Source organism: Malus sylvestris, chromosome 10 (genome assembly GCF_916048215.2).
Source record: "Malus sylvestris chromosome 10, drMalSylv7.2, whole genome shotgun sequence".
In the NCBI taxonomy this organism is placed as follows: domain Eukaryota; kingdom Viridiplantae; phylum Streptophyta; class Magnoliopsida; order Rosales; family Rosaceae; genus Malus; species Malus sylvestris.
This window is the reverse complement of record NC_062269.1, coordinates 19426711-19452657: the sequence shown is the minus strand read 5'-3', so window position 1 is coordinate 19452657 and position 25947 is coordinate 19426711. Positions and strand designations below refer to the sequence as shown.

Here is a 25947-nt window from a genome sequence, read left to right as displayed (position 1 = left end):
CAAAAGGAAAATCAAAACAAGGAAGCACATTCCAACTGCAAGAAGGCAGCAAATTCCAAAGCAAAAAAAAGGCAAGCTATACACGGCACTAAGGGAAAAAGCATGTTGTTTTTACGACAAAATCAACAAAGAAAAGAAAAGGAAACAAAAACAAATAAGAAAAGGGCTTTAAAATTTCCAAAATATCAAAGGAAAGTACTTTTCCTTGCCAAAATACAAAAGGGAATACTTCCAAAGCAAGGACAAGCCTTCAAGTTTCCCAAACGAAAGGGGAAAACACCCCCTTGGCAGAGAAAATGGAAAGGGAAAGGGAAAAAATGCACATCCTACTTACCCAAGGACAAGCATTAAATCTTTCCAAAATTTTGAAGGAAATCACCCTCATTACCAAAATTAAAGGAGGTTCCTACCTAAGAAAGGAAAAACATTTTTCCCATGACCATAAGGAAAAAATCCAAGTCTCAAAATACACCAAATGTATTTTGTCAAAATTATAGAAAATCAATATGCACAATAAGTATGTGTCGATTTATCCATTTCCAAAATTTCTTTCATGATCAAGCCTCTATGGCTCTTGAAAAAAATCTCATTTCTTTCAAGATCAAGCCTTTACGGCCTTGAAGAAAAAAATTTCATTTCTTTCAAGATCAAGCTTCTACAGCCCTTAAAGAAAAATCTCTTTTCTTTCAAGATCAAGCCTCTACGGCCTTTAAAGAAAAAAAAATTCATTACAATTCAAGATTAAGCCTCTATGGCCCTTGAAGAAAATTTTCATTTCATTCAAGACCAAGCCTCAACGGCCCTTGAAGAAATGTTTCGTCCAAGAAATACGCCTCAACGGCCCTTGACGAAATTCATCATTTCAATTCAAGAAATACGCCCCAACAACGAAATTCATCCTTTCAATTCAAGAAATACGCCTCAACGGCCCTTGAAGAAATGTTTTGTTCAAGAAATATGCCTTTACGGCCCTTGAAGAAGCAAACTAATTCAAGATCAAATCTCGACAACCCTTAAGTTAGAGCATTCACATTGTAGGACTTCAAAACACATTTCCTACATGTGACAAGCACATGCCTACAACGCGACTTGAAGTGGAGGGGGCATTTGTAGACATGTAAATTTCATTGCAAGCAAATGATGCATCACAAAGCTCCACGTGACATATGACTCATCACAAATAGACAAGTCATCAATGACATGTGGCCCAAATCAAGCAAAGGAAGCTCAAAAGCATTCCTAAAATACGGCAAAGAGGAAGAAATCTCCTTAAAATCGGCAAGGGGCCCAAATTGCTCCAAAACTGGAAAGAAAGCTAAAACATCTTCACAAAACAAGCAAGAATTGAAGATTGCTCACAAAATAGGCAAGAAAGCCCTATAGATTTCGGCCAAGCAAGGGAAAGTGGCTAAAATTAAGACACAAAACATGCCTAAATTCTTCCATGGACAAATCAAGACACAAATCAAGGCCAAATCCATCCAAATGCATGGCTTTGGAAGTCTATATATACAAGGTCCCCAAACAAGCATAGGGGTGGACAATTTCTACATTGAAGGGCCGAAATTCTCACAAAATGAGAACCTCTGCCAAATCTTTGAAGACTAATACGCTGCCAAAGCTCTTTTCGAAGAACGTACAACCAAAGCCGAAGCTTTCTTTCAACCAAAGCCGAAGCATTCCCTTGAAGAATCAACAAGCACTTGTGCTAATTCCTTCAAGACATTGTTACAAACTCAAAACTTGTAACAACGTTTGATTCAAGATCAAGTCGCCAAGACCCTTGAATCAGCAAAGTCCTACATCACATCACCTTTGATGTAGCCTTAAACTTGAGGTGAAGACTATCCATGCATTGTTTCAAACTCAAAACTTGAAGCAATCATTCAATCGTTCGTCCGAGATCAAGTCATCATGACCATTGGATCAACAACCTACACATTTACATCAAATTTGAAGACTAAATCAGAGGAAAATTGTAAACAAAGATTGTAACCCTATAAATTCATCAATACAAATTTACTTTGTACACGTATTCTCGTTTCATTTGTTACAGAATTTTCGTGTTTACAGTACTTTTTAAACTTTTCATTTCAGCTTCAAATTTTTTACTGCTAAAATTCGCTCAATCTTTCTAAAAATAAAGCACAGTCCAGAAAAAGTATACAAGTGCTAAGTTTTTATCCAAGCATGTTTTGAGTTTTCGGTCAAAATCCAACGTTGTGTAAACTTAAAGTATCCGCTGTCTACATGGGTGGAAGAGTGGAGCTACTTCTAGCCTATTCAATTTTCTCCCTTGAATGTGTTTTTGGTTTTGTATTTTTCAAAGTTTTATTTTTTTTAAAGCATTTCTTTAGACCATAGAAACAAAGTTGTCAGTCCTTCGTAGCATGGTGGCTTTGTGGCACGCACAATGTCCATCAGGTCTCAAGTTTGACTAACACGAAAAGAATGAAATAGAGTAAGAAAAATAATTAAACATAATCAAGTGCTCCAACAAATGTTATTGTGCTTAGGCTTTTGCATTTTCTGCCAGCTTGCAAGTGTGGGATGTGTAAGCTTAGCTTGTTATGTATTGTTGTAGTGTTCAATTGATATATGTTGCTTCCAAATTTTGACACTCAACATTTGGACCTTGCAATCTTCTTTTCTAAGCAAACGATATTATCTGCACTAAGGAAGCGGGGGAGCAGGTTAAGTCTAACAATAGGTTTGCAATAATATGGTCCAAATTCGCCTTTGTGCAAGAATCGAACATAAGACCTCTCCCTTACAAGTGAAGAGGAATACCACTAGACCTTAGTACTAAGTGGGTTAAACCTTAATAATGGAAGTTTTGACACTCAATGGAGAGTTTTTATCATTAATAGCTAAAATTTATCCCATCATTTCATATACATCATTTTTTATAAAAACTTTTGAATGTAGCAGAAAGCCTACACGAATAGAGGGAAGTACCCTCAATTTTAAAAATCAAAACCTTAATGTCAATTTACCTTTTAGATGGGATGTTTTCTTCATTTTCGTTAACCTTAAACCAAGAACAAAAGCCAACAAACTTGCGACATTTTGTGCTGAATGCAGAACTAAACAATCATCCAAGAAGAAAGACTTGTTTTATTCTTTTATATGGGATCTTGTCTTAATTTTCATTAACCTTGGATTAGTTTTCCAGTCAAGGTAAACGGAATTGTTTACGAGTCTCACCATTACCATTGATGTTGTTGGAGGAATTTAATTAACTGCATAACTTTGCAGACCAACAAACACTGGGTAATTAAATCGAAAGAGATCAAGTTTCTATTGATTGGTAAATTTGATGAAGTTCTGGTTTCATTCGTCTGGTTTTTTATTCCCTGTTTCCATCATACTTTTTAGGATGATAGATCCTACTATTCCAATTTCATTCTCCCCAAAACAATTAGATTTATGTTATTACGAACTATTCACGGTCGTTCACCAGTTTATAAATCGAATTTATCATAAATAGCAAAAAATTAGTCCTTAATTTCAAATATGTCAATTTTTATAAAAACTTTCAAATATATCCAAAATATCATTTAAATAAACACGAATACCCCTGAAAGTTAAAAACCAAAAAACTAAAAAACCAAAGCCCTATTAGATGAGAAATTAGAGAATATGATGGCACAACCCTAGAAGTAAGAAATGGTGGAGACTTGTGCATAAGAGAGTGAAAGCATCACTTGCTAGTATGAAACGGTGGAGAATTGTGCAGCCCTAAATGACAGTGAGTGTAGATGATGACAACTTAATATCTAGACATTGTGGGTCTATCTTCTTCTCATAAACTTGTTACAAGGACATAGAATTTAGTTTGAAGTTTAACACATATAGTGATGATGACAATTCGTTGTTAACAAGTCCATGTTTATGAATTTTATTAGTGCAAGCTGAGCATGATCAGACCAGTTTTTCAATGACGTATTTGCCAGCAGAATTAATCACCACCATAGTCCTCAATTTCATGGGTCAACAACACTTGATTATAGCACAAGAAGTCTTTTAGTTAACAACTAGTTATTCATGTAAATTGAGGGGTATTTGTATCTATTTAAGTGAGATTTCAGATATATTTGAGAGTTTTTATAAAAATTGACATATTGTTGCAGTCCTATTAGATTAGGAATGTGATTGTGTACATCCTAGTATATTTTGGAATATCTCTTATATTCCTATTATGAGTAGATTACCTATTAAATGTTGTAATCCTAAAGGGAAAGGTTTTTACCTATCCTACTACTATAAATAAAGGCACAATGGGGTGGAATAACACATACCCACAATTACACATCTCTCTCATTCTCTCTACCTATTGCCGCACCCCCTTTCTCTAAGGCCTCCATAATTGTTCAGTAAATTATGCCTACAGCACGTTATCAGCACGCTCTTGACGCTGCGCTAAAGAGAGTTTGATTTTCAATCAGGGGAGTAATACGTTTTAATCATTCCTTTTATGATTAATTAATTGTTTTGAATTGATCTACATGCTATTGATTCAATTTAATTTTTCTTTGTTGAACGTGATACAATGCATTATTGGAGCTGCAATTCCGGCTTTCCGAGAAGGAACTTCTCCAAATTCAAAGGCTTTTGTAGTTTTCTATCAATCAGGTATGCTTAAAATAAAGTAAGATATTTGAAACAACCTTGAAGCATGAAAACATTCCCCATGATGCATGAAACCCCTATGTTTATATTTTCCTTCCGATATATATATTGTATATGTTCATATATTTGTCAATATATATATATATATATATATATATATATATATTTGTTTCATGCATCACACAAAATTTTATGTGGAATATGTGAGTCAAAGTATCAAATTAAATTAGAAGCAAATATGGGTTTCCTAAACCGTAAGGGATTTTCGAAAAAAAAAAGGGAATTGGGCATGGTGCGGCACAAAAACCAGGCTTCGGCCTGGGGTTAATTTGATGGACCTGAAGCCTTCAGCCTGTTTGTACCTTAACCTGTGGCCTGCTACTTTCTCTCGAACCGAACCAAGCCTCAACTTGGGTTCTATGCAACCCAGGCCTGCAACCTTCATACAATCCAGTCTAGTTGGTTGGGTTTTCTGCCACAGCCCGTGTACTTCACGCAGCCCACATGGTTGGGCTTGGTCCCCGTGACCTGCAATTACTCCCAAGGACCTTTTTGCGCCATGCCTTTTCTACTTAAGGCACCTAACCAAGCCCAAATATTTTTAGGGCTATATTTTCAATCCAATAATATTATTTTAATATTATTTAGTTTCTACAATCGACCATGTATGGCCCGATTTATTGAATTAATTAAAAGTGACCTGCAGTCCATTAATCTGATAATGAATCCAAAATTATTGACCTGAATATCACTTTTGGACATTATTGATTCAATAATTTATTTCTATTTTTTGAACCGTTGACTCACTTTTGTAGTCCCAAAGCGCTCACACTTGAGTTCCTGAAGAAACTCAAATCTACTACACTTAGTTGTATATTGCATTCTGTGTTCTTATAGAAACCTCTCTTTTATGAACTAAACATTCATAAACTAAATTGAACCTGTAGTTTCAAATTTAGTGCCTTTGAAGCCCGAAGTTTTCATACAACAATACACCCATGAAAACCCGATGTTTTTTCATGAAAACCATGTCTTAGAACTCGAATGTTCTAACTATGATGCTTATGGATGATTCATTATCATAGCACCAATCACAATCTTGTTCCCTCCAATTTAGTGGATTGTCGAACCGTCGCAAATTTTATTTTCCCTGATTTGGATGTTTCTAATAAAAACCACCTCATATGGGATACAAGACGTGAATCTCCAATTGACTATCAAGAAGCTGAGAAAAATTGAAGCCAACAATGGCATGAAAGAGCTGAATAAGCTTCAACCATGATCTTCATTTGAAAACTTATTCTCAAAGCATTACAAATGGAAATACCTCCCAATCGAGGATTCCATGGCTTTTTGGCTTGCACCTATAGACTGTCTAATCATGAAAGACATTGCATGAAGCACATTATGATTACGTCCACGAATGAGTACAATTCTGAAGTTTATAAATCCGATCGAATATTGACTAGAGAATACTTTTCTCGTCCTTCCTTGTTTCTAACTCGCCCCTGAAGCAGCAGTGTAGATAGCGGAAGTTTACCAGATTCTTGGATCTGATTACTACCACAAACATGAGAGCAAGGTATGGACCTAGTTTGGCTGGAGTCTACCGAATAGCTCGACCCAGTTTGGTCAAAGCCTATCGAATTGTGATGCACTACTTCGGCAGGGATACACCAAATGGCATATTCTCTCACAATCCAATTTCGAGTTTGTTTTTACAACATATGGTAGAATCAAGGCCAGCCAAGGTGTGGCATCATGCCCAAAGCATGATCCTTGGTACTTAAGACCTAAAACTCCAAGAATAAGGGAAAATATTTCCTAACCTCAACCCTGCAAAATCAATTTTCGTCTAGATAGAATAGATCATTGGTTATGCACTTGTTCCTGCCCCTACCAATGTTGTTGAGAAGTACCATTCTAGTAGTCAATATGTGAGACTAATTTTGCTCCACCAAACACCGTTGGAAAAGCAGAATTTTGACATGGATGGCCTTGTCCCTTAGTGAACCATTTACTTTGTGAACATTTTTCCATGTTCTTGGATTCAAGTTTGGTGTATGTTTTACTTATGGATAATCTTATTGATATTGTCCTCGAATATGAGTTAACCGAATCATGTTTCTTAATACATGTGACCGATTCAATTAAACACGTGATTAGGTAGGAATGTGGGAAAGTTAGTTGTATGGATGAATGCATACTACGCGCACTAACTTTACACCTAAATCACATCTCTAACAACGACTTCAAGTCTATCCAACCTGGTTAAGAGCATTAGCACGTTCCTCGTTGTATGAATGGTACTGAATCACCATTTAAGGGATCTTAAATTCTCTCTGACGTTGAGTTTTTAAGGATATTCGAGATGACAATGATCATAAATGAAACCACTGAAGAAAATAGAGTGAAATATCTTTGCACCACCTCCAAAAATAAGCCTGAAGCTTTGATTTGGGGCCAATGGGTTGTTTCTCAACTGGGAACACGCCACATGTGGCCGACCTAGAGCTAGGTGATTGAGTAGTTTACTTGTTTTGGCACGACCATTTGGGACACTTAGGTCGAACAATGATGCTACAACGCATCTCCTTACCTGAAGTAAGGATTTTGTGCCTACAAGCACACTTTGCCAAAGCCCACTCATTTAGGAAATTGATTTTTATATCATTCCTTGCAAAGATACGACACGACTCCTTTTTCACAGTGGATTCAAGGGAATATATATAGACTAATCCAACCAAAATGTGAACCATATAAATACTTATGGTTTTGGTTGATGCATCGACAACCTGGTCACATGTTTATCCACATACATTGCTGCTAAACCTCATGACAGATTAAGGGTTCACCAACCTACTTATCCCTTGAGGTCCGAGAGACTGAATAATGCCGGAGAGTTTTATATCGACAGTTTTTCATACATTATTGCATGTATTTTGGGTTTATAATTGAACATCGAATTTCCATGTTCACCCCAAATAGCCTCACCTAGCGATCATAAAGCACAATTTAAATGATCACCCGAATTTTGGTAAACGTACCAAGTTTTCAGTTTCTTCCTAGGGTTATGCAATCCTTGTATGCAGTTATGTTGGTCTGCCTTGAGACCCATTGTCATCCAACCTATATGACGTTACAGTTGGTTACTGGGTACGAACCTGACAATTTTCGTATTTACACATTTGGTTGAGCATTCCATATGCCAAGTTGCATCGCCACAACGTACCAATATGGGTCATCAACGAAGGATGTGTATCTTTTGTCGATCATGATTCTCCTTCACACTAGCTCTCTTTGAGCCCTTGCATGCGATCTCTTTACTGCTCATTTGTGGCTTGTCACTTTAATGAGACAGTCTTCCCGTCGTTAGGGGGAGATAAGAACGTCATCGTTCCTATAGAACGATGTGAATTTGCATGGACGTTACCCACTCTGTCTCATCTCGATCCCCGTACCGCACATGTATGATAAGTAAGTGCGAAGAATTCTAGATTTCAGAATGTTGCTCTAGACACATTCCTCTGATCTGGCTAAAGTGACAAGATCATATACCAGCTGCAAACATGCCTGCTAGGATAGACAGACTTAACAGACGTCGAGTCAACATCCCTAGAGTGTGTGCCGCCCCTGTTAGAAGGTTTGGACGCCCCTGTTGGATGGTTCGGTACACCGACGAATAGTCAATCAATCTGCCTTGGCCTGGATCACGACAGATCACTCGGTTCGTAGGATTCACTTCCCTAGAAGAGGAAAGCACAGCACAAAATGAATCTACACTTGATCGCTGTCTCAAATCATTTCCATCTCATAAGATTAATCCGGATTTCTCCCGAGACTTAAAGTTCTTGGTCAAGTAAACTAGTTCGGATGAGCTAAATGGAATTGAAATGAGATTATCATCGATGATGTTTTCACATATATGGTAGCTACCGAAATAAATGAAAAGCGACGATATCGAACTGTGTTTCGTTGATTAAGTGACAACGTAAAACTGATTGGACAACCGAAATTACAATCCAGGTCAAATTCTTTACCAAAGTGTGTATTGGACTTGTCATTCTTACATTACCCAAGGTAACCCTGTTGTGTTCCAAATGGGAAAGGAAACGTTATGAGATGAATGAAATAGTGCGATATGAAGCACACTTTACAGCGCAAGTTTTCTCTCAAACGTCCTGTGATTGATAGCAGCATGATGAAATATGGTTAGTGTTTTCTCCATGGGGATATTAATATAGAGATTTACATGTAAGTTCTTGAAGTACATGGACTGGTTCAAATAGTTCCAAAACCACGGAATACCCTCTTAACTTGTTTTGAGGCGTTCACTTATGGATTGAAAAATCCGACGGATGTGGTATACCCGTCTAAGTGATTATTTGATCAGTCAGGGATATGAATTATGCCCTTGTGTATTAAACTATAAAGATTCCAAATTGCTAGAGTTATAGTTTATGTTGTTAACACGAATCTCACTAAGACTCTAGAAGAGCTTGAGAAAACTGTCTTGCACCTGAAGATGGAATTTGAGATGAAGGATCTTAGGGAAACTCGTTTATGCCTTAACCTGAAGTTGAAGCATTATTCTGACGGTATTTTGGTCTACCAGTCAAACTACACCCCGAATGTGTTACCTTTGAGTATACCTATGATTGTGCATACGTTATATGCAAATGAGACCCTTGAAGAGGTTATGGAATCCGAAATTCCATATCTAAGGTCAACTTTACGCTTTGTTGTACTTAGCTCATTGTATTTAGACATGACATCTTCTTCACTGTTGATCTTGGTAAAGATGCAGCACCGCGCCTACACGCATCCACTGAATTGGTATTAAAGACTACCCTGAAGGTACTACATGGGCAAATCCCAATGCATCTCAGCAGATCCAACCCTTTGATCCTTGGGATGATGCTTGCCTTGTTATGCTGACACAGGTTACTTGTCAAACCCGCACAAGGAAAAATCCCCAAATAGTTATGTCTTTACCGTTAGGGATATCGCAATATCTTAGAGGTCCACGATATGACCTTAGTTGTGAAATCTTCAAATCGTTCCAAGACTCACCTCACTTCACTACGCCACAAGTGAGACATGGTTAGAAGTTCTTGTTGAGCATTACGAAGTACTTACTATTTTTCATCCATCGTTGAAGTCCCAACGACTATCCATGAAGATTATGCCGCATGTATCCATCCGACCAAGACATGATACATCAATGAAGTCAACACCAAGACATATTGCGTCTGCATCTACATCAGCAAAGCATCAGGAGATTGAATTTATGCAAGCCGATCCAAACAACCTTCCAAAAACTTGTCCGAAGAATTGGTATGCCTAACTATTCATATGCAATGCTTGTAGTTCTCATTTGGAAGCTATGTGAAACTCAGGGGGAGTATCCAGAAGTATACTCACTTGATCTTAATGTACTCTTTTTCCCTACAATTAGGAGCATTTTTCCCACTGGGTTTTTGCTACCTAACTAGGTTTTAACGAGGCACCCATCCTGGGGTGATCATACTCTTGTGAGCTCTTCTACTTGCGTCCAAAAGACGTATAGTTTTGACTTAATGAAACTTCTCACTTTTCTCCTTAGACTATGGGGTTTTCTCCCACCTTGGGTTTTACCATAGCGAGGTTTTGTGAGTTTTACTTTTTATGCATTCTTCCGTTGATCTGAGACTCGCATTCACTCATTGTGCCGACAACTTCATCAACTATACTTGCTTCATCACTGAAGACCTGATGCGCCATTTACTTAAGTATTTACACACTCAAGGGGGGGTGTTGCAATCCTATTAGATTAGGAATGTCATTGTGTAAATCCTAGTATATCTTGGAATATCTCTTATATTCCTATTAGGAGTAGATTACCTATTAAATGTTGTAATCTTAAAGGGAAAGGTTTTTACCTATCCTACTACTATATATAAAGGCACAATGGGGTGGAATAACACACACCCACAATTACACATCTCTCTCATTCTCTCTACCTATTGATGCACCTTGATGTGAGAATTACTTGACACACAAATTAAACCCTCTTTTTGACAATTGTAGTATAGATGTAAGTAGGGTATCGTTCTAGGCCGGGGATTAGGAGGGATTGCTAATCTATTCTAAATTAATTTAAAAATATTAAACAAGACTCAAGGACACAAAACTAGGCTAAAAACTCTAATAACTCTAAACACACTTAGAATGACTCAAAATAATGGAAACAATCAATTTAGACACTAGGAACTGAAATGGACGGAAATTGAATTAAAAGACTAACAACAATGAACACTAACTAAATAATATAATTTAATAATGGGGGGGTTTGGTTTTGACGAGAAGTAAATTAAACTTAAATAAATTACAAAATTGACAAAAGCATAAATTAAGGTGAAAGGATAGGTGACGGACTAGCTAGAGGGTTCTTCTCCACACATGACACATATGCAACCTAAATTGATTTTCAGTTGTTCTTTCAATAAATTGTGAATGACAATGTTCCAAGTTAATTAGGTCCGCTTAAATTAACTCTTAGATTTCCTTAGATTCATTGGATTGAATGGAATACGCATTACAACCAAATTATTCCTCATCAAAGTCCCTAACTATGGAATACGCATGATAGAGACATTCAACAAAGATCATTAAGTTCACCGGAAATCATAAACATTGACTAGGCATTCATAACTATGGAATACGCATGTTAATCCAGCCTAGAATTCACTTAACACGATTGTGGATAACAACCTTCACTACTTGTGAATATAAGTTCATAACGATTAGGTGAAATTCACTTATATTCTAGCATCAAATTCATGCATGTAAATTAAGTATGCATTCTTAATCGACATACAAAAATAAGTTATCAATCAAGCAGTTAAGCAAATTAAATCACAACTCAGAAATCACAACTGAAGGTAATCAATTCATATTACAAATATATTCATGGCTTTGAATTAACCTCTAGCCAAAATAAATTTAGTTACACATTATTATCAAATTAAACCAAAAGTAAAACATGGGTTTGAGAAGATAAAACCAAGAAAAATGGAGTGAAGTTTCTTCTCTCCAGTCAATCCGTGCTCTGCGCTTATTCGCGCGCTGCTTCTCTGGTTCTGACCTGCCCTCTGTCTCCCCTGTCCTCACTGCTTCTTTTCTCTTTGCCTTTTCTCACGCTGCCAAGGGCAGCTTTCCTTCTCGGTTTTCTGCTGCCGCAAGGCAGCTGTTCCCCCTTCTCTTTCTGCTTCTCCCCGCAAGTCTCCCCGTGCCTCTGGTCTTCTGCCCGTGTGGACTCTGCTTCCTGGTCTTCTGATCCCGTCCCTTATATTTTCTGCTTCTGACCTCCTTCCAATCCCATGCTTCTGACCTGCCCTCTGTCTCCCCTGTCCTCGCTGCTTCTTTTCTCACGCTGCCAAGGGCAGCTTTCCTTCTCGGTTTTCTGCTGCCGCAAGGCAGCTGTTCCCCCTTCTCTTTCTGCTTCTCCCCGCAAGTCTCCCCGTGCCTCTGGTCTTCTGCCCGTGTGGACTCTGCTTCTTGGTCTTCTGATCCCGTCCCTTATATTTTCTGCTTCTGACCTCCTTCCAATCCCATGCTTCTAACAGTCTCTCTGCCTTCTGTTTTTATTCTTTTTGCCCCACTACCTCAGTGCTCTCTCTCCACTTATTCTGCGCCTCCCACTTCTATTTATTTTCTTTTGTTTTTCACTCCATGCTCACCCATTGTCTCTCCACTCCCTCTGCTGGTAAAGGCAGCTTTTTATTCCTTTTTCGTCTTTATTTTCTCCTTCTTTGCCGTTCCTTTCTTCTTCTACAAAACATGAATCATGATGATGTTTCAAACATCATCATGATTTATCATTATTATTATTTTTATTAATTTTATTTAAAAGATGATCTACACAGACAGTTTTGACGAATTTATTACATAAAATTTCACTTGTTCTATTTTTATTTTCTTTGCTAGACAAATCCTATAATATGCAAAAACAAAGTAAATAGCTCAAAAATATAAGGAACTAACTAAGAAAAGACGAGTGAATTCGAAGTAAAAATATATATAAATATGATCCAATCACACCTCTCTCTCTAAGGCCTTTATAATTGTTCAGTAAATTATGCCTACAACACATATTTGAATTTAAGGGTTAATTTTTTGCTATATTTGATCAATTCTTTTATAAATCTCTATCCACCAGTTTACAGATCACCAAGTTTGGTCATCAACTCACAAGATTATGTAATTAAACTTATGTTTAGAGGGCATTGAGACTATTCAAGTGACATTTTTGCTATATATGAGATTCTTTATAAAAATTGACATTTTTGAAATGATGGGTTAAATTTTGGCTATTAAGTATAAAAACTCATTAAAGTTTTGATTTCATTAGTATGCTCTTTTAGTTCTTCCAGTTATAAATAATCCTAAATGAAAAACATTAACAAAAATTAGTGACACATAAGGAAAAAATGTAAATACATCAGTGTATAGAAATGATTATACCGAAATATGTTAAATTGACTTATTTGTACCAAAATATCTGCACCTAAATGTTTCTACCAGAATATATTATAATGAATTACTGCACTTAAATATTGTTCCAAAATGTTTGTACCGAACTATATTATAATGAATTTGTGTACCTACATGTTTGTATCGAAATATATATAATGAGTTAGTCTACCTAAATATTTGTACCAAAATATATTATAATAAATTAGTGTAGACTTAGAAAAAGAAACAAGTATGAAATTACCAAAAATAAAAATAAAAATGCTGACATTTAAATAGAACTAAGGGACTAAACTTGAATCTTGTTCAAGGCATTAAAAAAGGCATTAATATAAATTTAAGAATTAAAATCTAATTTTCCAATTTTTTTGGTATCTTATTAAGGGAAAAACATTTGATGTTGTGCTCTCTGTTCAGGATTAATATAATTTACTTTTTTTTTTTTTTATCTTGTTAAAGGAAAAACATTTGATCTTGTGCTCTCTATTCCTCTTTAAATATAATTTACTTCGTCTTTTATATCTTGTTGTGGGAAAACGTTTGATTTTGTGCTACCTATTCATGATTTATATATATTATCTTGTTAAGGGAAAAACAATTGATTTTGTCTTCTCTATTCATGATTAAATATAGTTTTTTTATACAAAATATAAGTGACTTATTGTAACCCTCTCGTGTTTGTATAAAAAATAAGGGGTGTGGCTCCAATGCTATATTTAGTTGTTAAATATAATTTCCATAACTATTTAGATTTTTTATTTCAATCTCAGTCAATTATTTCAATCTCGTGTTTGAAGAAAGTTACAAAAATTAGAGAGAAAAAATACATATTATTTGCAAAGCCTGTTCTAGAAAAATCGAATTCAGCGTCTGTCCATTAGATAAAAGGAAAAGCTTGTCTATAGAACTCTTCGATTGGCTTTCTAAAGAAATCTTGGGAGGCCACTAAATCATAGTACTAATGACGATATTGTGCTACGTATATATATATTATGAATTTTTATCATCCATGTTCTCTTGTTTTTAAATATCAATTATGTAGCACTAAGTGGTAAGAAAAATGAATGAATGAATGAGATATAATAAAAGATCTAATAGTTGTGAAAATCAAATCTAACGACTAACACAAAGATATATGGTCAATTTTCCTCCCATTGAAGCAATATGGAAAACACAAAGATAATAAAGTGAAACGTAGACACAGCCGGTCTCTATGTAGCCTAGTGGCTTTGTGTTCACTTAAAGTCCACCGGGTCAACAGTTCGACTGGCACCAGAAAAAGAAAATAAGAAAATAATTGCAACAAAATGAGGTATTCTAAAATACCTCTGTTTTTGTCTTTCTTTTGCACCTTTCAGACCCAAAAGTGCTTACAAAAACAAGAGAAAACGTAATTATTCTTCAGGCATTAAGTTGGACGTGCAATTGTTGCTGGGACTCAGTAGTTGGTGCCACATTCAAACCCCGAACGAAGGGGGAGTCGACCAAGGGGTGAGTAATTTTCACTTCGTAATCGCCGTGGAAAAGCGAGGCCTCGAAGAAACCATTAGCGTTCGTCGTGCCAGAAGCTAAGCCCGAAGTCAAACCGAACTCACTTGTGAGCTTGTCGACAACATCGCCGGTGGGCAAGTTCTTGAAATTGTTATCCGTCAAACACATTCTGTAGCATCCTGAAGGTTTCCATGCAGCCCAAATGACAATGCCTTGAATCTTAGGGTGAGAATGCACCTCCCTTAGAATCTGCTCTAAGTATGATGCCTGCACATATAACCAAAAAAAGAAAAGTTAACTACTCCGCAGAGTTGTGATTTTTACGTTTATAAAGTCAATACCTATGTTCCTTCACATGTGACATAAATAAATTTCTCGCTCTGATATCGAGCGCAAAATCAAATTATTGGCAATAGGTGGAGAGGCGCAGTATTTTACCTGATTGGGACCACTAACGACGTCCAATTCTGTAATCCAAATTGGCACATTTGCACCAGCAAGAGTATCAATGGAAGATCTTATGTATGGAATGTTAGGAGTCTGGAAATGTGACTCGAGACCAATCGCCATCTTTGCATTACTGTTACCGGGAAACCCTTGTATGTCTCTCAGCTTCTGAAGGTACTTAGCCGGAATCGAATCTTTATCTCCACTCTCCTCAATGGTATTGTAATCATTCAAGAACAGTGTGGCTGTATCATCAGCTTTACTAGCCCAATTGTAAAATTCAGCAGACGCAGTTGCACCCATCTTACTCTCAAAGAAATTAAAATGCAAATTTTCGTTGCTAACATCCCAAGCAATGACTTGTCCCTTGTATCTCCCCATAATAGAATTGAGCCTCTTGTTAGCGGCATCGGAGAATTGTTGGCCAGAGAGCGAGTTAAGCCAACCGGCCTGGTAATGAGGATCCTCCCGGAACACATTGTGGCCTCGGACTGCAATATGGTGTTGCTTTGCAAACTGAACCAAGGCATCAGCAGCGGAGTAGTCCTCTTGGCCTGGAGAAGGCTCCGTGGTGTACCATTTCATTTCGTCTTCAAACGTTGTGACTTTGAAAGGCTTTGAAGTGAACCAGTTTTGGTAGGCTGTGTTGGTGAGGATGTTCTTGTTGACTGCAACACCGAAGGGGAAGCCTGGAGCCTTTTGTTGGATGATGATTGTTGCATTTTCTAGTGGATTTCCTTGCTCGGTGACCGCTTGAATTCTAACATTCGTCTTACGAACCTGTAAAAAGTGTATAGTTAGTTCATTTGCGTTTAGTTAGTCTTGTTTCACTAGTAATTATATGGCCTGATCAAACTCACCTTCTCAATGCTTTGTTGTTGATGAGAATTCCACTGCTTCTGAGTGAATGGTTGTAAGGAGATGCTATCAACAAAGATCTCAACAGATGTGTTCTCACTCTGATTTAAGAGGTTTGATGGTTGTTAGTTATAAAAGATTAACAGAAAAAAAATATCAGTAAATATCATACATAGAGCAGAAACAAATACCTCGAAGTAGAGCTCGGCGGGACCTGAGGCATTGACGGTTAAGCCACCCTTGAGCATGGACTAGCAGCCGGATTCAGCTACAATTGCACCAACATGTACAAATCCGCTACTTGTCTTGAAAATTGCTGATACCGGAGCACTACTGCCACTCACTTGTATCCAAGCTGCACCAACACAAACCGGAAACATTGTTACAATTATCGATTAAGTAATTAGTTGATAATTATACCATGAATCAGTAAAAAAGAGTAATTGGTTAAGTACCAGAGTATGTGTAGAGCTTGCTTATTTGCAAGTACGTCTTCTGCGAAATACTGTCATGTGGCTGGTTTCTACTATGAGCCACAATGAATTTGTTGCCTTCTGATTCTCGGTGTTGTATTTTTGCATTGCCAAAAGTAGAACATCCTTTCACGCCAAGATTTAGTTCAGGGTTTGCAATGATTCCTCCGCGATATTGTGGTTTGTGAGGCTTTACCAAACACTGTAAACAAGAGGAACAAATTTGTTACATTTAATTGATCTACGTAAACCTAACAAAACAGTTGTTGGGAAACTTGCCTCAATACTGGCCGTGTAATCATAGGATAAGCCATTTACGTCAAACCCTGTAAAGCACAAAGCAATTGTTTAATTGTTAATCGTATTATGTTGCGATGAATTAAAAGTAAAATACATAGGTAATATTTGTTGAATTGTGGCCAAGCCATCACCTTTCCTAATAAACAAACCAAAAGAAAAAAAAAGTGAAAGGCATTATGATTATGTTTGTTGAAAAGAAAAAAGGAAAGTCATGATGATGTTTGTAAAGTAATCATTATGTCTTTACTTTGGTTTTGTTTATTAGTCGTTTTAGGATGGATGAATGTTAGCATACGGAAATGAGAAAGAGAGAGGAAGGAGTGTGCACCATTTTGTTTTAGTAGTCCATCTTTGAGAGAGCAAAGAGAACTGCAGAGAGCAGAAAAGAAGAAGAAGATGCTCTTCTTTTTGGTTAGCAATCATCCATCATAGTTATTGTTGTAATAGCTTTGAGCTACATGTATAGAGAAGAAATTATTCATTATATTTCTTTCTCTATTTGTTTCTGTAGTGTGTGAGAGCTATTGGGTGTATTGGGTTATTTGGGTTGTGAGATTGCCAACACTTTGTAAACTCCCATTTGGTTGATAGTGGATTCTTGGGTGAGCTCCTACTGCTCCGAGGACGTACTCCAGTTACACTGACGGTTGAGGAACTTCGTTAAAATCTTGGTGTCTTTAATATTTTGGTCTTGCATTTTCATTTGATAAATTTTCTGTGGGTTAGCTTGAGTTGGTTCCAACGGGTTTGGTGCTATCCTAGCACAACAATTGGTATCAGAGCACTGGTTGCTCTTGGGTACTGTCTAGTTGCCAAAGATGTCAGACGGGCAAGATGAAAATTCTTTTGGAAGCAGCTCCGGGTTTGCAAGAACTACGGTGCAAAATGCAAAGTTCGAAGTGGAAAAGTTTGATGGCACAAACAACTTCGGGATGTGGCAATGTGAGGTCAAAGATGTGTTGGCTCAACAAGATCTACTTGCCGCTTTGGGAGAGAAGCCGGAAGTTATGTCGAAGCCGGAATGGGAGAAATTAAATTTGTGGGCTTGCTCTTCAATTCGGTTGTGCCTTGCAAAAACGCAGAAGTATTTTGTGATGCGGGAGACATTAGCAAGTGTGTTGTAGCAAAAATTGGAAGACAAGTATATGACAAAGAGTGCAGAGAACCGGCTACACTTGAAGAAAAAGCTCTACCGCTTCCAATATAAAGAAGGTACAAAAATGATTAGACACCTTGATGCTTTTAATAAGTTGATTGCCGACTTGTTAAATTTAGATGAGGATATTAAGGATGAAGATAAGGCCTTAATATTGTTGAATTCATTGCCGGACTCTTATGAGCATTTTGTTACCACTATTATGCATGGTAAAGAAACTGTGAAATTTGAAGATGTGTCAAATGCCTTGATGAATTATGAAATGAGGCATAGAGATAAAAATCATGATAGTACCTCTGAAGCTTTATTTGTTAGAGGTAGATCATCGGAGAGAAGATCATCTTCTAGTAGGAAAAAATCACAGTTTCGACCTAGAAGAAACTCTAAAGGTAGAAAACCTTTGGAAAGGGATGAATGTGCCTTTTGTCATAATAAGGGTCATTGGAAGAAAGATTGTCCTAGGTTGAAGACCAAAGGCAAAGAAAGTTCTGAAGCTAATGTTGCTGAGGTTGAAACAGATTTTTCTGATTTTGCTTTAACCACTTCCTCATCATTTGATTGTGCTACTAAGTGGGTGTTGGATACGGGTTGTACTCATCATATGACTCCTCACAAGGATTGATTTTCAAGCTTGAAAGAGTTTGATGGTGGAGTTGTGTTCATGGGAGATGACAATCCTTGCACAACAAAAGGGATTGGTACAGTTCGTTTGAAGTTGCATGATGGCATGGTTAAAGAGTTGACAAGTGTTCGGTATGTACCGAATTTGAAGAAAAATCTTATTTCTTTGGGTACTTTGGAATCCAAAGGCTTCAGGTTTCATTCAGATGGACAGACATTGAAAGTTACTTATGGTGCACTTGTTGTGATGAAAGCTCCTTGATGTGGCCATTTGTATTTATTGCAGGGAAGCACTGTGACAGGTGAAGCATTTGTAGTCTCAGAAAATATGGGCACATCTGATTCAGATACTACTAGACTATGGCATATGAGATTAGGCCATGCCGGTGAGAAAGCTCTACAAGGGCTTGTGAAAAAAGGTCTTCTAAAAAGTGCCAAGACTTGTAAGCTTGATTTCTGCGAGCATTGTGTCTTGGGAAAGCAAACTAGAGTGAAGTTTGGTACTGTAGTACATCAGATGAAGGACATTCTTGATTATGTGCATTCGGATGTTTGGGGTCCTACAAAAACTCCCTCTTTGAGTGGTACACATTGGTTCGTGACCTTTGTTGATGATTATTCAAGAAGGTCTTGGGTCTACACTATGAAGCACAAGAGTGAGGTGTTAAGCATTTTCTTAGGTTGGAAGAAAATGGTTGAGAACCAGACTGGGAGAAAGATTAAGATTTTGAGATCGGATAATGGTGGTGAATACACATTCGATCCTTTCTTTAAAGTTTGCAAAGAGGAAGGAATTGTGAGACATTTCAGTGTTCGGGGAACTCCACAACAAAATGGAGTTGCAGAAAGATTGAATCGAACCTTGCTTAAGAAGGTTAGATGTATGTTGTCTCAATCAGGTTTAAGCAAGTCATTTTGGGCAGAGGCAGTTAATTATGCATGTCACATCATCAACCGGTTACCCTTAACTGCTATTCAGGGTAAGACACCAATGGAGGTATGGACTGGAAAACCTTCTTCTGATTATGACTATATCCGTATTTTTGGTTCACCTGCTTATTTTCATGTGACTGAAAATAAACTTGATCCTAGAGCCAAAAAGGCTATCTTTCTTGGTTTTAGTAGTGGTGTCAAAGGTTACAGGTTGTGGTGCCCAAAGATGAAAAAACTTGTAATTAGCAGAGATGTGACATTTGATGAAGAAAGTATGTTCAAAGACTCTGAGAAGAATGTCAAAGATGTCCAATAGGTGGAGCTTGAGAAAATTGCCTCTGGTACTTCAAATCCCATTTCCACTGATGTCGAAGCCACTACAAGTGAAGAAGTTGGAGACCATGAGGATGTTGAAGAAGTTGAACTTGAAGATTCTATTCAAGTTGAAGAGGAAGTTTCACCTCAATAGTCTATTGCCAAGAACAGTGGAAAGAGACAAATTACCAAGCCAGCTCGGTATAGTGACTATGTTTCTTTTGCTCTTCCTATTATCACTGATGAGATTCCATCCAATTTCGAGGAAGCCATTGAGAGTGAAGAGAAGAAGAGGTGGTGCAATGTCATGGGTGATGAGATGAATTCTCTCTTGAAGAACAATACTTGGGAGTTAGCTAAATTGTCGAATGGCAAGAAAGCTATCGGTTGCAAATTGGTGTATGCCAAGAAGGAAGATGTTGATGAGAAAAGTAATTTGAGATTTAAAGCAAAATTAGTTGCTAAAGGGTATGCACAAAAGGAGGGCATTGACTACAATGAAATATTTTCTCCGGTTGTGAAGCATTCCTCAATTCGTATTATGTTAGCTCTTGTTGCACAATATGATCTTGAGCTTGTGCAACTTGATGTGAAGACGGCTTTCCTACATGGTGATTTGAATGAAGAGATCTATATGTGTCAACCGGATGGGTATATAGTGAAAGGGAAGGAAAATTTGTTTTGCAAATTGAAGAAATCACTTTATGGCTTGAAACAATCTCCAAGGCAATGGTATTTGAGGTTTGATAAATTTATGAGAGGCCAAAATTATTCTAGAAGTCAATATGATCATTGTGTGTACTTCAAGAAGTTGCAAGATGGGTCTTTCATTTATTTGTTGATATATGTTGATGATATGTTGATTGCCTCAAAGAATGTCGAAGAGATTGAGAAATTGAAAAAGCAAATGAAGAATGAGTTTGAGATGAAGGATCTTGGTGAAGCGAAGAAGATCCTTGGCATGGAGATCACTAGAGATAGAGCTAAGGGTTTCGTCAATTTGAATCAAAGACAATATCTTGAGAAGTTGATTCAGAAGTTTGGAGTTCATGATTCAACCAAACCGGTTAGTACCCCTTTGGCTCCTCATTTTAAATTGAGTTCTTTACAGTGTCCTAAAACTGATAAAGAGAAGCTGCAAATGAAAAATATACCATATGCAAATTTGGTTGGTAGTTTGATGTATGCAATGGTATGCTCTAGACCAGATATTGCTCATGCAGTTGGCATGGTGAGTCGATATATGCATAATCCAGGTAAAGAGCATTGGCAAGCAGCTAAATGGATATTGAGGTATCTCCATGCTACTCGAGATGTTGGTTTATGCTTTGAGAGAGATGACTCTGGTATTGGTCATTTTGCAGTTGGTTATGTTGATTCAGATTATGCAGGTGATCTAGATGGAAGGAAGTCTACTACAGGCTATGTGTTTACTATGGCTAAAGGACCAGTTTGTTGGAGGTCCATTTTGCAGTCGTCTGTTGCATTGTCTACTACAGAGGCTGAATATATGGAAGTTGCTGAAGCTATAAAGGAGGCCATTTGGATACATGGGTTGATTAGAGATTTGGGGGTTGATCAGAAACAGGTGGAGGTACATTGTGATAGTCAGAGTGCCATTTATTTGGCTAAGTATCAGGTTCATCATGCGAGGACCAAGCACATAGATGTGCGTTATCACTTTGTTCGTGAAGTTGTTGGTGAAGGAGAAATCATTCTACAGAAGATTCCAACTAAAGACAACCCCGCTGATATGTTGACTAAAGTTGTTGGTGTAGCCAAGTTTGTTCATTGTTTGAACTTGGCTCACATTTTGCCTATATAAAGAAGGCGTTGAGCAGTAGGAGTTTTTTGGAGCATTTGGCTTGGCATGAATTGTTCTCTTGCTAGTGTTTGGGAGTGATTTTTTGGGTTAATTGTGTTGGTTGGCTTATCATGGCATTTTCGGAACTTGGTCAAGGTGGAGATTGTTGAATTGTGGCCAAGTGGCCATCAACTTTCCTAATAAACAAACCAAAAGAAAAAAAAAGTGAAAGGCATCATGATTATGTTTTTTGAAAAGAAAAAAGAAAAGTCATGATGATGTTTGTAAAGTAATCATTATGTCTTTACTTTGGTTTTGTTTATTAGTTGTTTTAGGATGTATGAATGTTAGCATACGGAAGTGAGAAAGAGAGAGGAAGGAGTGTGCACCATTTTGTTTTAGTAGTCCATCTTTGAGAGAGCAAAGAGAGCTGCAGAGAGCAGAAAAGAAGAAGAATGTGCTCTTCTTTTTGGTTAGCAATCATCCATCATAGTTATTGTTGTAATAGCTTTGAGCTACATGTATAGAGAAGAAATTATTCATTATATTTCTTTCTCTATTTGTTTCTGTGGTGTGTGAGAGCTATTGGGTGTATTGGGTTATTTGGATTGTGAGATTGCCTAACACTTTGTAAACTCTCATTTGGTTGATAGTGGATTCTTGGGTGAGCTCCTACTGCTCCGAGGACGTACTCCAGTTACACTGACTGTTGAGGAACCTCGTTAAAATCTTGGTGTCTTTAATATTTTGGTCTTGCATTTTCATTTGATAAATTTTCTGTGTGTTAGCTTGAGTTGGTTCCAACGGGTTTGGTGCTATCCTAGCACAACAATATTGTCAATAAATAAATTTGATACTGTTTAACTACATAGCTAGGTAATTTGGATATTGTTTAAACACAAACAATAGCAGTACTGTTTTGGTCGCTCTGTTTTGCCTTCAGGCACAAGTTACGGCTCAACAGTATCAATGGCAGTATTGTTCCCTTGCTTATGGTGACTTATAATTGCCTTGGCCTCGACTGTCTCTTAGGTGTAACCAATTGTATAAAATTGGTGATAGTGAAGCTATTCTCCCTGAGGCTCAGTCCATGAGCCCCACCAAACAAATTCAACATTAACACCAAAACTAAGAACCCTATTGAGAGACCGGGCCAGTAAGTGTTTAATCTTCATTCCGAAGCTTTATAATGATTCAAACTCATTATTTTTCATAAAACTATGATAGAAATACAAAGCAAACCTGCAAAAGCAAAAGCGTATAACAGCACAAGCAGAATGTTGTTGCCCCGAATGTTCATTGTAGGTCGATTACTAGTTCAAAAACTGACGAGCAGATCCGAAAGGCCGGGAGAGAGATCAAGAAAGATCGAGAGAGAGAGAGAGAGAGAGAACGTTATAGAGTGAGAAGCAGTGGCCTGAGTTGAAGCAAACCATGCGTTGTGATTGTATTTATAGAGAGGATGAATGCTGCTAGGGATATGCCCACATCTTATATTACTTATCGTATTTTGTATAATAATAAAAAAAATTATTATTACCATAAAAAAATAACAAAATAATTGTTCCATATCGTTTTGGTAAGTATTAAGTTTTCTTTCCTCTTCTACGCTGTCTTAATTTGGGAAAGGATCATGATGTTTACTATTGATCTTAATGTCTCAAATCATGTCCCTTTAGAATTTTATTCATTTATTCTCTTTGAATTAAAGTATCACCATGCATGAACCACGAATTTATTTTTACTTCATATATTTGCTATGTTCCATATATTAAGCAAAATTCGATTTTTTTGGGTTAAAAAAAAAAGAAAACTAATGAAAATGGCTTGAAAACTTTGAATTTTATTCATTTAGAATTTTATTCATTTATTCTCTTTGAATTAAAGTATCACCATGCATGAACCACGAATTTATTTTTACTTCATATATTTGCTATGTTCCATATATTAAGCAAAATTCGATTTTTTTGGGTTAAAAAAAAAAACTAATGAAAATGGCCTGAAAACTTTGAGTTTTAATGATAATGACAAAATAAAGGGTAAAGTGAATAGTATCATGTTTGACTTTTTAATGTAAAAATATGATTTTTCGTTAAAGTGAACAGTATCATGGGTTTTTCGTTAAAACTCCCTTAAAAAAACCCTAATCCAGCGCCAAGCCGCGTCTTTCAGCTGTCCCTTAACGACGACGTTTACCGTCCTACTCCTGTGGCCAAATTCGTTGGGGCTGTTGAGCCAACACCCAAAATTTGGGCTTTTCATATGCTTGGCCCGCAACCATCCAACCCAAATATGGGCCCGAACCACTATATTTTCTTGGTACTACTGCCGACCCTGATCGAGCCCAGTGTTGAATAAATTTAGTGACTTGCAGTCTAGAAATTTGAAAATGATTTTTTGGCCTACAGTCCTCTTTTTATAAATTGTGATTCAATATTTTATTATTTTTTTGCACTGTTAACGTCCTTTCATAGTTCCAAAACTACTCACACTGGATCCTCGGAACAACCCAAACCTTATAGAGTTTAGCTTTACTAAACTTAGTGAAGTGATATATGATCTTAATTGTTGATTAACTTAGTTAAATGTTAATATTGTGCATCTTTGATTCATTGATTCAATTATTGTTGTGATTGTGGAATTGGTGTTGGAAAACAGTGCGATGTACGTGAAAGATGAATGACAATCATGGTTGTTACATGGTTGCCTTACATAATATGGAATCTAGTGAGCCATGCTTGTTAAGGTCCATTGAGTGATACTAATTCTCTATGTTCTTGCCAGTGTATGCATTGAGAAATTTCAGAGCTTAACAGAAAGGTGAACTACAAATGGCTTGATCCTGTCCTTAGGTAAGTAGGCAATCTAACACAAAGGTTAGATGCAGTCATGTGATAAAAGTGGAGTTACTACGCTATTGGACAGTTTGTCTATTTTTAGACATGTCTCAAAAACGAGGCATGACAATTAGATAGATACTTTCTGATGTCACGTGTCCGTCTTGGAGGTATCCCGAGATCGGAGCATAACAACTGGAGTTTGATTTTCCAAAGATCAGAGAATCGAAGCAAAATATTTTCACGTAGAGATTTATTTGTGTCATTATTTTGATTTCTTTTATTTAAATATTTGTTTTTCTATTTTATTTTTATTATTTCTTAGGTTTACGTTTTTTTAATTTAAATAATTAAAGCGTTATAGGAAATTTTTTGAAATGTCATATGAACTTGTACACTTTTTTCAATTTGTCGTATAAACTAAAATTTTAAACGATTTGTCATACCAACTTTTCAGAATCATTAATTTTTCATTTAAAATTATTAATTTCAGAAAAGTTGCCGTGACATATCATTTAAGGTTTTAGTTCATATGACAAATAAAAAAAAATGTGTTTAAGTTCATATGACATTTTAAAAACTTTTCCTTTTTTATATGAAAAAATGCATGATGACTTTCTGTGAGTGTAAATAACAACGATCTCTCTTTTGAATTTTAGATTGATATGAGAAAAATATCAACAGAGGAGCCAATCCCCTGATTTTTTGATGAAATTGGTTTAATTACCGTGAAAAGGAAACTCTAACCTTAAAAGTAGGAGTGTACAACGTTCTATTCTTAAGGAATAACGCTCCAAGTGTTACAACTTCTTTGTCTATGTACTTCAACATTTCCATGGGCATCCGCCAAAGATAGAACATTAGAATAACTCGTAACTCTAAACTCTGACTGCCATCACGAATTAAAGTCGCATTATCATAAAATTCATCACCTCTCGCAATAAAGAACATTTGAAACAATTGACAGATTAGTAAACTCGAACTTGGTCTCCTACGATCCAAGCTGCACATAAAAGCGAACATGTATTGGTAGAAAAAAAATAGCAAGTGCAAAGATTTTATGAACAATCACTTATTAATGCGTTTTTAACCAGCAAAAATCTAAACAAACAGATTAATAAATAAGGAGATTACAAATAAAATTAATGACGGAGACAACAATGCCAGTCTCTGGTAGCCCGTTGGATTGGATTGGATTGGAATTGTGAGACCTCCACAACAACCCAGCTGGTCCTGGGTTCGAGACTGGCAGAGAGAGACAGAGAAGAAGAGAGATTGAGAGCTCAGAAACAAAAATGAGGTATTCTAAAATACCTCTGTTTTTATTTTATTTTTTAAGTTTTCGGCGGCAACTTTCTTTGTATTTTTTAACTGACTGAATTTACTCAAACAACAAAAAAAGATTGACTGAATTTACAATCAGCTGAGATTTTTTTCACGGTAAAAATAGATTAGGTTTAGCGGGAAAGAGAGTTATTGAGACGTGATATACTTGTGTGTGAGGATCATCTTGAAGTTTTTGAATTTAGGAATATCAATACATGAGTACAAGCTATTTTCAAGACC

At 36.7% G+C, this 25947-nt stretch overlaps 1 protein-coding gene across 1 annotated transcript; it reads right to left on the bottom strand.

The window, feature by feature from the left end:
• Positions 1-14300: 14300 nt before the first annotated feature.
• Positions 14301-16439, bottom strand: LOC126587042 (endo-1,4-beta-xylanase 5-like). Its single transcript, XM_050252019.1, has 5 exons — positions 16398-16439; positions 16134-16297; positions 15945-16043; positions 15076-15864; positions 14301-14904 (listed from the first exon to the last, which is right to left on the bottom strand). Exons 2-5 carry the CDS (start codon positions 16188-16190, stop codon positions 14548-14550), a joined length of 1302 nt encoding a protein of 433 aa, XP_050107976.1. The 5' UTR covers positions 16191-16297; positions 16398-16439; the 3' UTR covers positions 14301-14547.
• Positions 16440-25947: the final 9508 nt, after the last annotated feature.